This window comes from Macaca mulatta, chromosome 11 (assembly GCF_049350105.2).
Source record: "Macaca mulatta isolate MMU2019108-1 chromosome 11, T2T-MMU8v2.0, whole genome shotgun sequence".
In the NCBI taxonomy this organism is placed as follows: domain Eukaryota; kingdom Metazoa; phylum Chordata; class Mammalia; order Primates; family Cercopithecidae; genus Macaca; species Macaca mulatta.
Genome location: NC_133416.1, coordinates 124,821,830 through 124,837,532, shown reverse-complemented (window position 1 = coordinate 124,837,532; position 15,703 = coordinate 124,821,830). Strand labels below are relative to the sequence as shown.

At 45.0% G+C, this 15,703-nt stretch overlaps 1 protein-coding gene across 3 annotated transcripts in view; it reads left to right on the top strand.

Moving 5' to 3' along the window:
• The window catches only part of KSR2 (kinase suppressor of ras 2), a 508,355-nt gene that overhangs the window by 401,243 nt on the left and 91,409 nt on the right, over positions 1-15,703 (top strand). For 2 of the 3 annotated variants that reach the window (XR_013401510.1, XM_028829955.2), the window contains exons 8-9: positions 11,049-11,116; positions 14,633-14,751. Coding sequence is in view for 2 of the 3 variants with exons in the window: in XM_028829955.2 (XP_028685788.1) it covers positions 11,049-11,116; positions 14,633-14,751 (187 nt within the window). In the remaining variant the exon portion in view is untranslated. Of the gene's footprint in view, positions 1-11,048; positions 11,117-14,624; positions 14,752-15,703 lie in introns of all 3 variants that reach the window. The other variant, XM_077955340.1, reaches the window with a different exon arrangement.

Here is a 15,703-nt window from a genome sequence, read left to right as displayed (position 1 = left end):
CTGCCCACAGTAGAGAGCTACTCATCCCTAAGCCATGGGACTGTGCTGTGCATTATTCAGTTTTAGAATGGCAACTCGCAGTTGCTTGACCTGTGCTTGGACTCGTTACTCAAATAGTCAACTTGTAGGGTGAATCCTTATATATATTTCAGGTTATAGGGTGAACTACAGGGTTATCTACTCTATAATTATAGGGTGATATAGGCATTATAATCCCTATTATACTAGGGGGTGATCAACCATCTCAGTTTGTCTGGGACTTTCTGAGGTTTAGCACTGAAAGTCCAAAGTGCCTAGAAACCCTTCGGTCACGCCTAGGTTGGTCACCTTATAATAGAGGTAGGTCTTTACTAGCCAAAAACATTTTATACATTCCGGTTGAGGTCACCGCCCACTTCTGTAGGAGTGAGACCCATGATCAGTCCCCTAGTAAGGTAAGACATGCTGTTTGAAAGCCTGAGTTAACCAGCACAAGATTTCCAGTGTATTCCAGTGGTGTTTTCATGGCTTTTATACGAGTCCTCTTTCCTCCTGACTGCAGTAGCTGGCCAGACATGCTCGTACCTATTTCTTTTTATATAAGCAGTCACTTTACTAATTTTTACTTAAATAAGCCACGCACTCCTCAATTGAGTTTTGCCGTGTTAGTGGATCTTTTCAATGGGATTCGTACACATCAAAATCCAAGTGAAAATATCCAATAACACAGCAAAACCAAGCACATCTTGGGTTTCCCTCTTGCCCTGTGCATTCTGCTCTCCTATGTTCTTGCATCAAAATATGTTTTACCTAAAAATGTCCTATTTTTTTTTGCAAAATAGCTGCAGCCACAAGTGATGAGGAGATAAAAGTGTGAAGTAAGCCATGGCTAGTATGAGCCACCATTGCACTGATTTACCCAGACCTTTAAAAAGTGGGGAAATGATGAGTGCTGCTGTCGCAGCTGCTGCGAAGTTCCTGGAAGCTTCGGGAGTTTGTACAACAGGCAGGATATTGGCAGGATATAATTATGAGCAAGTATTTCAGAGATCACCAGCTTGAATCTTGAACTTACTTTTCTATTAATAGAAACACTTCAGTTTTTGCAATAATTATAATGGGAGTTAATCATCCCATATATGCGTTTTTACCTATGATAAGCAAAAATTTAGGTCTAATTATAGTTGTATCTGAGGGATGCTTATAATTCTACTGGGGGCTGAGGTGGGATTAGATGTGATAATGATGATGATAATTATAATGATGCTATCATGTATTGGGGGCTCACCCAGGTGCCAGACATTTTGCTAAACACTTTACATGCATGATCTCATTTAATCCTTGCCACAACTATGGAAAGTAGGTAGGGTCTGTTATTACCCCCATTTTACAGACAAGGAAACAGAGGCCTTCAGAAGTAAACAGCTGGCTCTAAGTGTCATGGTGAGTGGATCTGTTACTCAAACCCACTGATCGCTCTGATTCAAGATCCCAGACTTTTAACCACTTTACATAGGCTGGCTACACAGAAGGCCGGCAATAAATGCTACGTGTCACTCTGCTTGCCCTTTAACTAAACAAGCAGAACAGAGTATAAGAATCTGGTCTCAATCCCAGCCTGGACCAAAGCTTTTCGTCATTCGTCCCCCAGCCTGCCCCACGCTCCCCTCATCCTTTGTTAAATTGAAAGACGACAAATGGATCTTTGTGTTCTGATGAACATCTCTGGGTTCAGAGAGCCAAGAAGACTCTACAGTCACTTTCTCCTTTTTCAGGGAAGGTGGGGGAGAGGAGAGGAGGGAGGGTACAGCCAGCAATAAATGTACAGCTTCCCTTGCAGTGTTCTCTTATGGAGAGAAAAGTGCTGGGGGGTTCCTGGTGATTTTTCATGATGTCCCTGGAGCCCAAGGTTTGATTTATATGTCAATACTCCCTACCACCTGCCCTTTGCTCATTTATATTGTGGTTGGCTATAGGCTAAAGAGCTAGACCCCACTGAGTTATTAGCAGTGAGGGAAAGGGTGTTTTGCTATCCTGCACTTGGAGCATACGGAGGCATTTCTAGAAGCATTGGTTCAAACAAGAGACCACAAGGGAACTCACATGAGACCAGAATGCTCAATTGGGGTATGCAGTGAACCAAGCCCTGCTGCAAAGGGGGCAAGGATTTGGTTTCGTTGTTTTTTTTTTTTTTTTTTTTTTTTTTTTTTTGCAAGAAGCCTTCAGGAACACTTAATGCGGTGACCTGGAAAAGGAAAGCAGGTACAGAGAGTAGGGAAGATAATGAGAGGGGAACTTTGCTGCCCTTTAATTGCAAGTTTCTGCTGCCAGAGGGGGTCTTTTCAAAATGCTTAGCCGGCGTTCCCCTCCCGGTTTAAAATCCTTCATTAGTTCCCCCTGGCTCTCGGCGAAATCCAGCTGCATGATGAGACCCTGCGCCATGTTTGCTTCCTCCTCTATCCCCTCGTATCTCTCCCCTCTTTGTGCCCAGAGCTCCAGCTTCCCTGAGCCATCAATCCCTGTAGCAGGCCATGTGCCCACTCATTGACATGTCTTTGCACCCCATTGCTACTGCCTGCATCTTTTTAGCACACCTCTCCTGGCTCTCATTTATCTTTTAAGCTCAGCTCAGTCACCACTTTCCTCCAGGAAGCCCTCCTTGACTCCCCTCAAATCTGAAGTGCCACTGTCTGCCCTTTTCTGTCACACCATATTACATACTACTATGTTGTATTTGTCTATTTACCTGCCTGTCTTCCTGACCAGACTTTAAACTCTTTGAAGGCAGGGCCATCTCGTTTCTGGACTGTTCACTGTTTAAACCTCTAGGGCCATCACGGTGCTTGGCACATGGTAAATGCTCAGTAAATATTTGTTGCTTGAGTAGATCTCAGTAGGGACCTCTGGAGAGAAAGTGGTTCTTGCCAATATGAGGCCCCCAAAATCTGGTTCAAATCCAGATGGGCTCATTTCTAAGAGGCAATTTGGGAGCAGTAGGATGAGTAGAAAGATGTTCATGCTTGAAGCCACAAGAGACGGGTTTACATTCTTGGACAGTACATTTCTTGCTAGACTGTAAGATCTTTAAAGAAAGAATTCTTGTCTTATTTAATTATTATACCCCAGTGCTGAGCACAGCCCTTGGCACAGAGGAGGAACACAGTGTTTTCTTGTGGGCATGCATGGGTGAATTGTCCCAATTCTGCCCATTACTATCTGTATGACTGAGCTTGTTACTGGACCCCAGTCTTCTTGACTTAAAAATGGATGTACATGGAATACTATGCAGTCATAAAAAAGAACAAGACCCTGTCTTTTGCAGGAACATGGATGGAACTGGAGGCCATCATCCTTAGCAAACTAACACGGGAACAGAAAACAAAGTACCACATGTTCTCACTTATAAGTGGGAGCTAAATGATGAGAACACATGGACAGAAAGAGGGGGACAGGCCAGGCGCGGTGGCTCATGCCTGTAATCCCAGCACTTTTGGAGGCCAAGGCAGGCAGATCACGTGAGGTCAGCAGTTTGAGACCAGCCTGGCAAACGTGGTGAAACCCTGTCTCTACAAAAAATACCAAAATTAGCCAAGATTGTGCCATTGTACTCCAGCCTGGGCAACAGAGCAAGACTCCGTCTCAAAAAAAAAAAAAAAAGTTAAAAAGCAAAAGAAAATACTGGGGGAAAAAGATAACAGTTAAAAAGAGTCTTAGACTTCAAGTCTTCAACTTGATTGCAGTCTAAAACTTAAATTGAGGTTTTAAAAACATGCACGTAGAAGACAGAGTTATACATCACATGATTACACAATGGGGGCACATCTATGAGGATTTATCCCTTCTGTTTTCTGAAGAATGAGTGAGCAAAATGAATGCATTAGATCTGCAGTGAGAGTAAACAAACAGACAAACAGAAGCTAATAAGTGTTAAAATATAGGTAAAACATTTCACACAGTTTATCTCACATGGTAGAGGGAAATCATTATTATTCCTAGTCTCATGGTCAATGTTGTGATTCCATAGCCATACGTGAATTGATATCCACTATTTCATTAACAAAAGTAAGCCAACAAAGCTAGGTGTTCAGGACTTTTCACATGTTACATGGGTGTAACAATATCCACCTCTTATGAGATTGCTGTTCAGGGGACATGGGTTGTGGAATTTAGCGCCTGGCTCAAAGTTTGTGCTTGCTGAATGTTTCCTCAATTGGATATTAGGAGCCAGGTTTTTTAAATGTTCCATTTGCACTCCGGAAGGAAAGCCCAGGCCCTACTCACACAGATTATTGTGAAGTTAGCTGGTATGGAACAAGAAAAAGTAGGAGAAATGAGAGATTGAAGCTGATTGGAGCAAATTTTCATCCATTGGTTAGAATCGCCCAATGAATGGTGAGAAATTGACGTGACAGCCTTCCCCAGGAGGCGTCTTGCCTGTCCCTCCTGTGAACGCCAGCGTTCCAATCCCAGCTCCGCGCCAGGCTCTAGGCTTGTGACTGCTTCACAGGGGGCCATGACAAATCTTTCAAGAAAACAGCAGAGCTGCTTGTGAAAGAGACCATGTGTCCCCCGCGGTTCCCATGGAGATCCAGTTTGCTTCTGGTCAAATCCTTGCCCCCGCGCCTCACACTGGGAAGAAGGGAGGGAAGAAAGAAGGGGGCATCATTGCATTTCACAAACAAAGAGGGATACGATTTATAAGAAATAGAAATGACCTTTCAATAACGGTTTTGATAGGGATTAGAGTGTTTCTAAATCTCAGTGCCTGACAGATTTCCCCTTCCACCTGTTCTTTTTCTTTCCTCCTCTTTCTCTCTCTCATACTTACCCACCAGATAATAAGCACCAGGCACCTTTCAATGAAGGAGGAAAGGAAAGGGAGGTAGAACATGAGGGAGACCTAGATTCTGCCCTCAAGATGAATTCACATATTTAATTTTCAGACAGAGACGATGTCTCATTTAGCCAGCAGCTCCCTTGAGGGAATGAGATGTTCCTCGTAAGCAACTTTTCCCGATAACTGAAGCTTATCCTATTAAACCTTGGAATTTAAAAGAAAAAAAAGTTAACTATTTGCAATGAAAGTTTCAAATAAATCCTTTCCAAGTTTGCAGGCTCTATGAGGGTGGCAGGGCGTTTCCTGCGTGCGTTCAGAGTGGGTCGTATCCCTGCCTGCTAAAGCGTTGACCTATTTAGTGCCTATGTGGCACTACTCATTCTCTCATTAAATGCTCTCTTGCCCTGCTAGGAAGGGCAGACCTGTGATTTAGGCTCAGGGCAGCTTGATTCCAAAGTGCAAACTTTTGACCACTTCTGGAACCATATAGGACCTTCCCTGGTGCCTGGGAATCCTTCAGACTCACCATCTTGAAACATGGAGCTCCTCCTGGCCCACGTCTGGTGTGGAGGTTTGCCTTCTTTCATGTTGTTGGAGGCAGTCTGCTGTGTCCACCCACCTCTTCCCTTCCTCCTTGGGGAATGGAGCACCTGGAGAACCAAATTCATAAAGGACTGGCAGCTAGAGACGCACGAGGAGTCAAGGGGCAGAAGGCTTGGTTTTGGTGTGAGAGCCGTGTGGAAGGCCACGTTTATGCCCTGAATTTCTGTTAATAATCCTGATATTTTAACTGGGCTCCCCTGTTTCCACAAACCCAGAGACAAGGATGTGAGGGCAAGTGGTTTATTTGAGAGATGATCCCAGGCCATATCAATAGAGGAGTGGGGAAGTGAGACAGAGAGTTAAGGCAGCTGGTAATGGGTGCATCAAAGAGCAGGTGCTTGCAGGGAGTGGGGTGCAGTCCTAAAATGAGCATGCCTCTGGGTCATGCAAACCATGAGAGAGGGGGCTGGAATATCCATCAACCAATGCCCACCTATAGTTGGTTGAGGTCTCCAAGTGTTCTAGCCAGCCCATATTTCCAGCCAGAGAAAGTCCTCCAGCAGAGGATCTTAGGGGCTTGCTGTAGAAAGCTGTTGCACAAACTAGCAATAATTATGGTAGCTACCATAATAAAAAAGATAGTACTTGCCACTTCTTGAGATTCTACTGTGTGTCAAGTATTTGTTCTGGGCACCTTACTTGCATTGTATCATTAGTCCTCACTGCAACCCAGAGAGGCAAGATGCTACAATTGTCCCCACTTTACAGATGGGGAAACTGAGGCTCTGAGTGTATCGGGAGCTTGCCCAAGTTATCACAGCCAGGGAGTGGTGGTATCAGGATTTGAACCGAGGTTTGTTCTATATACTTTGCCCCTATTTTCCTTTCGGAGGAGAACATTGTATTCTAAAAGATTCAGGCTCCCATACATCTCTCATCTGGGAAGTAGAATGTATTCCTCTGATACGGTAGTTCTCAAGTTTCACGTGTGCTTGCTTAAAATTTGCATTCCCAACAGACACTTACCCAATCAGGACCTCGGAGAGTGAGGTCTGGGAATCTAATTTTGAAGCAGGTGGTCTCCTGGTAAATTAGATGCTAGTAGCTCTTTCTTCCACGGGTAGGGAAAAGGAAAAGTCATATTTTGGGAAAATGCTGCACACTTCCAGCTGGAAAAACAGTTTTTGTTAAGTGGGACATAGTGTGCTTGCAAAGTCTTGCTGTGGTCCCTCTTCCCTCGCTCTCCAGAGTCTGTGTAATTTCAGGGCTTGTCTAATCCTGCCGACTCTATTAGCAGATCCTGGATGTGCAGGCTCTCGTTCTTGACATCTGAACCTCCATGCAAGGTTTAAGTGCCTGGGCATTGGAGATATTTCTCTTGGGGTTTTCTGCATGAGCAAGGCTGTGTTTCCACTGCCAATGCTGCCCTCTGAAGCCCCTGGCTGGAAGGAAGAGTGTTCAGTCTCCCACTCCTGGGACAGAGGTCAAGGAGGGCTTTCCCATTACTGCCAGAGATAAGCAACAAGGGACTCTGGAGAGGAAAAATGCCAAGGAGGAGAGCAGGAAACAGGCTAAGGTCGTGGGCAGCCTCACCTGTCCTGTCTTGGGTTAACAGTGGTCTACAGGTTAAATCAAATTGCATGCCCCTGATTCAAAGTGCTGCCCACGAGATAGCCACAGGGCTTCTTTGTATCTGCAAGGCACTCTCCCAGCTGGGTTTATTAGAGATGACTCATAGGTGGGGGTGTTGGAAAGGAAAACAATTCTTTCTTGAAATTTCTGGAGTGGAGTCCAGCTATTCCAAGTGCAAAAACTTCTTAGTCTGACTCCCCTTTGACATCAGATTCCCCGAAGCTCAGGGCCTCCCAAACTTCTGTCTGACCGTGTCATGGTCCTCAGAAACCTTCAGCGGCTTCACAGCACCCTGCAGATTCAAATGCAGACCCTTTGTCTTAGCTTTCGGGGTCTCCGCCACTTCCCCTTCCTCATGTCCCCACCGTTTGTGTTGTTCTCTTCACTTTAAAAGTTCTCATCACTTTAAAAGCCTCATTGACCTTTAACTTTTAACCCTTGAACTCACCACACATGTCCTGCCCTCCAAACCTTTGTGCCGGAACTCGGCTTCACCTACCCTTGACACCTACCCAAGGACCCCCCTCATACTCCATCATTCCCCCCATCCCACTTCCCTGAAATATTTTTTCATGATCTTATGACATCTGCAGTTATTTGATTTATCTGCTTATACATTTATCATCCTTCCCCATAAACAGAGAGGCAGCATTAGTCTTGTTCATTGTGTATGTCCAGTACCTGGGGCACTCCAGGCCAAGTCAATGTTGAATGAATAAAAGGCCAGTTTCACGTTTAGCAGAGCTCTGCATAAGGGTTTTGAGACATCATGAGCTTTCCCATGGGGGCTGGGATATTTCCCATAAGTCTGAGAGTCTGAGGATCTTAGAAAAGGAAAAGACAAAGAAAGCCAGGTCACAGTAACTTGGGATTTTGATTATCCTTGTCAAGTCAAGCGTCTGTATTGGGAAGGATTAGGTGTTATCTTAGGCTTGTCTCAAAGAAGGGCATTTTGACTCAGTTAGTCATAGCTCCCGGGAACTTTCTGCTTTACCCACACCTACACCCAAAATGATAAAGCAAAAAGTGTGCAAGTTGTGAAGGCATCTAGCATCGTGGTTAAAAGTTGGGCTTGGGACCTCTGTCTCTTACTGGCTATTTGACCTTAGGTAAGTTATACAAATTTGATGAGCCTGAGTTTCTTACTCTGTAAAATGGGACTAACAATAATTGCTACTTCTTAGGGCTGTTACGAGGATTAAATGAATGATGTAAAGCACTTAGGATATTACCTGACACATCATACATGTTAGTTCTTGTTATTTTCAGTGCCCTACCGTTTTTATGTCCTTCATGACCAACAGCAATTCCAAATGTTTTTCAACCATCTTAGACTTTCTGGTGCCAAGAGCTGTGTCCTCTTTTTGTAGATTCCAAAATGTCTAAGTCAGCTTTTCCCAGTCTAACTCAGACATTTGTCTAACACTCTGTCATGATTTTATCATAATTACATATCCGCTCTACTATTTTTACTTATTTTCTATTTATGGCCTTTTTAAACTTAAATTTATTGAAAGATGAAAATATATCTCATCATCATAAATGAAAAATCAACATCACTTGCCATTAATATAAGGTGTGTTAGTCTGTTATGCATTGCTATAAAGGAATACCTGAGGCTGGGTAATTTATAAAGAAAAGTTTATTTGGCTCATGGTTCTGCAGGCTGTACAAATATGGCACCGGCATCTTCTTGGCTTCTGGTAAGGTCTCGTAGCAGAAGGAGAAGGGGGAGCAGGGGTGTCACATGGCGAGAGAGGTAGCAAGAGAGATAGAAGGAAGTGCCAGGCTCCTTTAAACAATCAGATCTCAGGGTCTTTAATAGAGTGAGAACTCACTCATTACCATAGGGAAGGCACCAAGCCATTTGTGAAGGATCCATCCTCATGACCCGAACACCTTCCACTAGGTCCACTTCCAACTTGGAGGTCATGTTTCAACATGAGACTTGGAAGGGACAAATATGCAAACCATCTCATAAGGCAACCTGGAAAAAATAAATTTTCAAATGGAAAAATCCATTGATAAAACTCCCTGTGGATACTGCTACCTGTCGAAATCCAGGACTGGACATAACACGTGTTGGAGACACCTTCTCTCTGGTGCCATCAGATTGAAAGAGAATTGGAGAGGGGCTTATGTCTCACCCTGTGATTCAGCATTGTCTCATATTGCCCATGTCCCTCTTTGCTCCCCTGCTGCACTCTTGGTGGTCCCAGGTCTAACTTTTTCAGAGAGGAATTCAGAGCCCCATGAGGACCATGAAAGACCAAACAAGAGAAAAACTGGGGAATTGTGCACAAATATTCCAAAACAATCAGCTAGGCTGGTGGTTCTCACCTGAGCATGCATCCGATTCACCTAGAGGGCTCGTTCAGACCCAGAGTGCTGCCTGCTACAGCCTAGCCTCCGAGTGCTGGTTCAGCAGGTCTGCCATGGGGCCCCAGAAAAGTTCCCAGGTGGTGCTTATGCTGCTGTTCTGAGGACGCTACTTTCAGAACCACTGAACTAGACTAATTGGAGGAATCAATGTTGAGTCTGTGCCTGCATATTCAAACCATTATTTTAAAGAGAACTGTCAAATCAGGAAGAAAGTGGGGGCAACTGTAAAGTTCCTACTTCTGAGTTTAGTATTTGTGTCTATTTTCATACTAAATCTCCAAGCAGCCTGAGGGCCACCATCTGGCAAAGATGTTGGCTGCTGGAAGTTAGGCTGGTATGTGCAAAATGGTAAGAGAATTCAAGGGGATATGAATGGGGCACTTATGGCATCTTCCACAGGGTGTATCTATCCTATTGACATAAAACTCTAAAAGAAAAGGACAAAGCCAGGCTGCAGTAATTTGTGATTTTTATTATCCTTGTGAAGTCAGGCAACTCGAGGGGAAAGAACAAGGTGTCCTCTTTGGCTCCTTTCAAAGGAAGACATTTTCATTCTAAACTCTTCAACTTTATGCCTCTAAAACTTAATACCTGGCACCAATTTCATTATAATTGGAAGCCCTGGTTGAATGTGTCCTACAGCTTGAGGCTTTAAGAAAAATGAGCGGCCACCTTTGGGACCACTGACCCAGGTTTTCTGTCAGGGCAAGTCAGTTAATCTCAGTTTTTCCATCTGTGAAATGGGAATGATAATAATGCCCATTTTGTGAGATTGTTATAAAGATTAAATGGCATAGTATAAAATGAGTCTTCAAGTAAATGGAAGATGATGAGAAGAATTGTGATGATGATCATGGATACAGGCTAATGGGAAAAGCATGATATTTGATATTTGTTTAAAACATGAAGTCCATGTGGGCAATGCTAATAAAACAGCTGCCATCCACTGTTGGACCACCCAAGACTGACCTGAGAGAGTAGGATACTAGAAGCCTGTCTCCAGAGTTAATTTCCTGGTTTGCTAAGGATATGCCTTTGCAGTAGCTGCCCCATCTCATCTCACATCTTAGTATCCACAGCACCCAGAGCTTTCCAGACCACTGGGGGCATCCCATCTATCCACCTATCCATCTACCTACCCATCCACCATCCATCCATCCATCCACCCACTCACCCACCCATCTATCCATTTATTTATCTATTCACTTCCCCATCTATCCATCTATCCACACATCAGCCATCAATCTATCTGTTCATTCATCTCCCATCCATTCATCTATTCATCTATCTACCCATCTATCCACCCACTCATCCAACCACCCATCCATCCATGTACCCATTTATCCATCTATTCATCCACTCATCCATCTACCATCCATCCATCTGTTCAGCCACCTATCAATCTATCCACCCAGCCATGCATCCATCCATCTACCAATTTATGCATCCAACTACCCATCCATCCATCCGTGAATCCATTCACCCATTCATCTACTCACCCATCTATCCCCCATCCATCTACCCATCCATTCATTCACTCATCCACCCATCCACCCATCCACCCATCCACCCATCCATCCATCCATCCATCCATCCATCCATCCACCCACCCACCCACCCACCTGTCCACTCAGCCATTCACCTATCCATCTTTCTCTCTCTTTATCTTTCTCAGGTTAAAGTGCCACAACAAATGCACCAAAGAAGCCCCACCCTGTCATCTTCTGATCATCCACCGAGGAGGTAAGTATTTAACACTTACTGCCCTAGGGGTAGGGGTGAGGTGGGGCTCCTGCAGGTCCCGCACATAGCTGTCCCACTCGGGTTGGTTCTGAATACCTCCTGATCCCCACATAGTTCCCCACATGGTTTCTTCCTCTCTAACACCATTCTTCCTGACATCTGTCTCCTTTATCCTCCCTTATGCCTCTTCTCTCTATTTCTTGCCCCTCTACTGGTCCCTCAGACACTTTAGCCCCTTTTGTCTCCCCACTTAACCCCTGCTCTCTCATCCTGCCTCCTGTGCTAACTTCTAGCCTCTTCTGTTTACCAATCCCATTGCTTTTCTTCCCACCAAAAAGAGCACTGGCTGGGTGTTTTTCCATTGTGTGTTCGCTAGATTTAATCAATTGGCCTTGCAAAAGTAGGTATGAGGAGGGGTACATCTTGGGCCTGTTGGATTGGGCCATCGGTGTCCTGTCTCCTGGGGCCCTAGGAGTGTTCGAGCCAACCTATCCAGGCAAGGAAGTAACAGCCCTGGGAGAGCCACTACCAGGATTCCACTGCAAAAGCAAGACAAATCTGGCTGAAAGGAAAGGCTTTTCCCTGACTGCCAAGGACTTACTTATAAGGGACACTGTCTTGGGAACTCTTGTAGTCCAGCTTTCAAAATAGTTCCCCTGATCCTTGTCCAATGGGATGATCACCCCCAAACTCCATTATCCATATTGAAATTTATCCCTGAGGGACTTTCTGGACCTGTGCTGCCCAATACAGTAGCTACTAGCTACATTTGACTATTTAAATTTAGATTAATTAAAATCAAATAAAAACACAAATTTAATTACTCAGTCACACCAGCCACATTTCAAGGGCTTATATTGGTACAAATATAGAACGTTTTATTGATTGCAGAAAGTTCTACTGCACACCATAGGCCAGATTCTTGCTATTCAAAGCGTTGTCCATGGACCAGCAGCATTAGGATCGCCTGGGAGCTTGTTAGAAATGCATGACTTATGAGGCCGGGCGTGGTGGCTCACGCCTGTAATCCCAGCACTTTGGGAGGCCGAGGCAGGTGGATCATGAGGTCGGGAGATCAAGACCATCCTGGCCAACATGGTGAAACCCCATCTCTGCTAAAAAAAAAAAAAAAAATTAGCCGGGTGTAGTGGCAGACACCTGTAGTCCCAGCTACTCGGGAGGCTGAGGCAGGAAAATGGCATGAACCCGGGAGGTGGAGCTTGCAGTGAGCTGAGATCATGCCACTGCACTCTAGCGTGGGCAACAGAGTGATACTCCATCTCTCAAAAAAAAAAAAAAAAAAAAGAAAAGAAAAGAAATGCATGATTTATGGCTCCACCCCAGACCTACTGAATGAGAATCTGCATTTTAAACAGGATTGCAGGGAATTCCCATGCACCTTAAAGTGGAGAAGCACTCTCTGGAGCAGGAGTCAGACATAAACTGAGATGCCTACGAGGGCCAAGTAGATGTCTTAAATGAGAGAAGTTGGCCAGATGGGGCTGTAGGACACTGGAAAACCCAAGTGCCATCTAGAGAGGGTAGCCAGCCACTCCAGCCATGTGGACCTACATCGCCAGCATTTCTGACATTTCCAACAAAAGCCCAAATAGAGAATTTTGTGTGCCAAATACTTATTTTTTATTTACTCAGTGTTTTTTGAGACGGAGTCTCGCTCTGTCACCCAGGCTGGAGTGCAGTGGTGCAATCTCGGCTCACTGCAACCTCCGCCTCCCGGGTTCAAGCGATTCTCCTGCCTCAGCCTCCTGAGTAGCTGGGATTACAGGCACACGCCACCTCGCCCGGCTAATTTTTGTATTTTTAGTAGAGGCGGGGTTTCACCATGTTGGCCAGAATGATCTCAGTCTCCTGAGCTCCAGTGATCCACCCGCCTCGGCCTCCCAAAGTGCTGGGATTACAGGTGTGAGCCACTGCGCCTGGCCCATATGCTTATTTTTAAATGTAAGCAGTTTATTAAAATCTTCTAAACTCATGCTGGTCACCTCCCTGCAAACCCCTCATCTATAGGATGGATAGAGCCTTCAAATCACCAGGAAGCAACTTTAGAGTACAGCAACTTGCTAATCGGGCACTGAGTCCTCCTTCCCTGTCCTCCCGCTTTCCCACTCCCATGTCCCCTGGCCTTGATCAGTACATATTCCTGGGAATCTGCCCTAATTCAGAATGAACCCAAGGGAAACTTAAAGAAGGAGGCAAATTGCTGCTGAAAGCACTGTGATGTGTCCCAAAGCCAGCTTTCAATGATCTTTGCATTGTTTATCTCCAAAAACACAGAAAATTGCAAGTGAAGGCAAAGTCTTCAGCTCCCTTCTCTTACCCTTCCCACCCCACATCCTTAATTGAGAGCCATCTGTTCCTTGAATAACTGTATACACTCAATGAGGCTATTTTAAAGCCTGAATTCTCACCTCTCTTGAGACCCTGCCTTGGGTTAGCCTCATTGGAAAAATTGCCTCCCACCAAATTCTCCTCTGTAAAAGGTTCTGCTAGCAGCCGATTCCCATATGGACAGAACCAGCCTGTTGGAAGGTGATGGCTCTCAGAGGCTGACATTTGAAGAAGGGCTCCCTCCCACCCACCCTCAAGGCCATGCCTCCTTTTGTTCAAAGGTGGCAGGTGTCTGTACATGCAGAGCAAACTGAACTTTGCAGAAATCCACCAGCTTCTTGCTTTTTCTCTCTGTTGGTTGGAAGTTGAAAATATAGTCAGTTTCCATGGTGATGGCAGCTCAGGCTAAGAAGAGAAATGAAATCCCTGGGTCAATCCGGAGCTTAAACTTCTCAACCAACACCCTCCCCTCACCACTGCAATAAAAACAAAAAACAAAAAACAGCTAACAAGTAACAATACCAGGCATCAGATTTGATTTTGATCTTCTCATTTTTGTCCCTTACTGTGTTCTCCTGTGAGTAATAGAAACAGAAGGGAGAGGGGCTTGGGCGACGTGATTTGGATCAGGAAGCATTTATTTAGCATCTACTATGTGCCTAGCTTCCTGGAACAGCTGTCTTTCTTTCAGGGATCCAGGGTTGTTTAGGACAAAGTGTTTCAATGTGCGGCAGGCTGCTTAGGCCTGAGAAATCCCAAAAGTAATGAAAGATGATCCTAACACAGAGGTTAGAAAGTTAGGGACAGGGCACCGTGATGAGCTTTTCCACTCATCACAGGCCCTGAGAAATCAGGAATCTCGTGTATTTAAAATGAATTTTGAGTCTGCCAATATGAAACAATTATGGTATTTTTAAAACCCTGATAGCTTTAGTTTTATTATTATCATCTTAATTGTCAAAAGTCATATATGGACAATAGAAATATGTTGCAAACCACAGAGAATACCCGGATCCCACCACAGAACGATGATCACTTTTAGTGAATTGTCCTCCAGTCTAGAGGCTGGGCCTAAGAGGTGGGATCTGAGCTATGCTCTCCTGGCATAACCAAAAACAAAGTGATACTTAAATTCCCAAATCAATGTTTTTCCCCCTACGGATCCAGCAAGGTTAGTCCGGACAGAGTCCGTTCCATGTGACATCAACAACCCTCTACGGAAGCCACCTCGATATTCAGACCTGCACATCAGTCAGACGCTCCCCAAAACCAACAAAATCAACAAGGTAAGGCTGGGCTTCTGCTGGGTCTGGGCATGTGGGGCTGGCACTGCTGGGTGAGGGGTAGGAGGGAGGAAGGGTTGATCTGGAAGTATGGCGCTCCCTCCCAACCCATCTCAGCTTCCCTAATTCTGTGATGTTTGTGTTGAGTAAAGCTTGAGGGACATCCAGCGATCAGTGGAGAGGCTTGTGTGCCAGAAATCTAATTTAGAGAGAGGCCATGTCGGAATGAGAATGGATGAGGGTGTCCAGGAAGGCACAATGGATGGGAGGAGAGGCTTAAAAGGAGTTTCCTTAGTGGTCCAGACCTCACTTGCTTTGCTCTGTGACAGGTTTTGCCATCTGTATTAGTCTGTGTCATGCTGCTGATAAAGACATACCTGAGACTGGGTAATTGATGAAGAGAAAGAGGTTTAATGGTCTCACAGTTCTATGTGACTAGGGAGGCCTCACAATCATGGCAGAATGTGAAAGGCACATCTTATATGATGGCAGACAAGAGAGGGCTTATGCAGGGAAACTCCCCTCTATAAAGCCATCAGATCTTGTAAGACTTATTCCCTATCACGAGAATTGCACAGGAAAGACCAGCCCCCGTGATTCAATTACCTCCCACTGGGTCCCTCGCATGACATGTGGGAATTGTGGGAGCTACAATTCAAGATGAGATTTGGGTGGCGACCCTGCCACACTATAACACCATCTTCCAGGACCAACTTTGCAGATGGTTCTGGGCTTTCTGACACATCTGTCGGATCAGACCTCCAAGGAATAGGGGTCTATTTCTGAGCTTCTGGTAGATGCTGGGTGGGTGGGTTTTCTTTGGGGCCCTGAGCTCTGAGCAACAGGCAATTTGGTTGGCTTCTACCCTCAGACAGAGGTTAGCACTGGGCCCCTCTGTGCATCTTTCTTTCAGTTGTGGCCCAGAAATTTCTGGCATGATTTCCATATCCTTTAT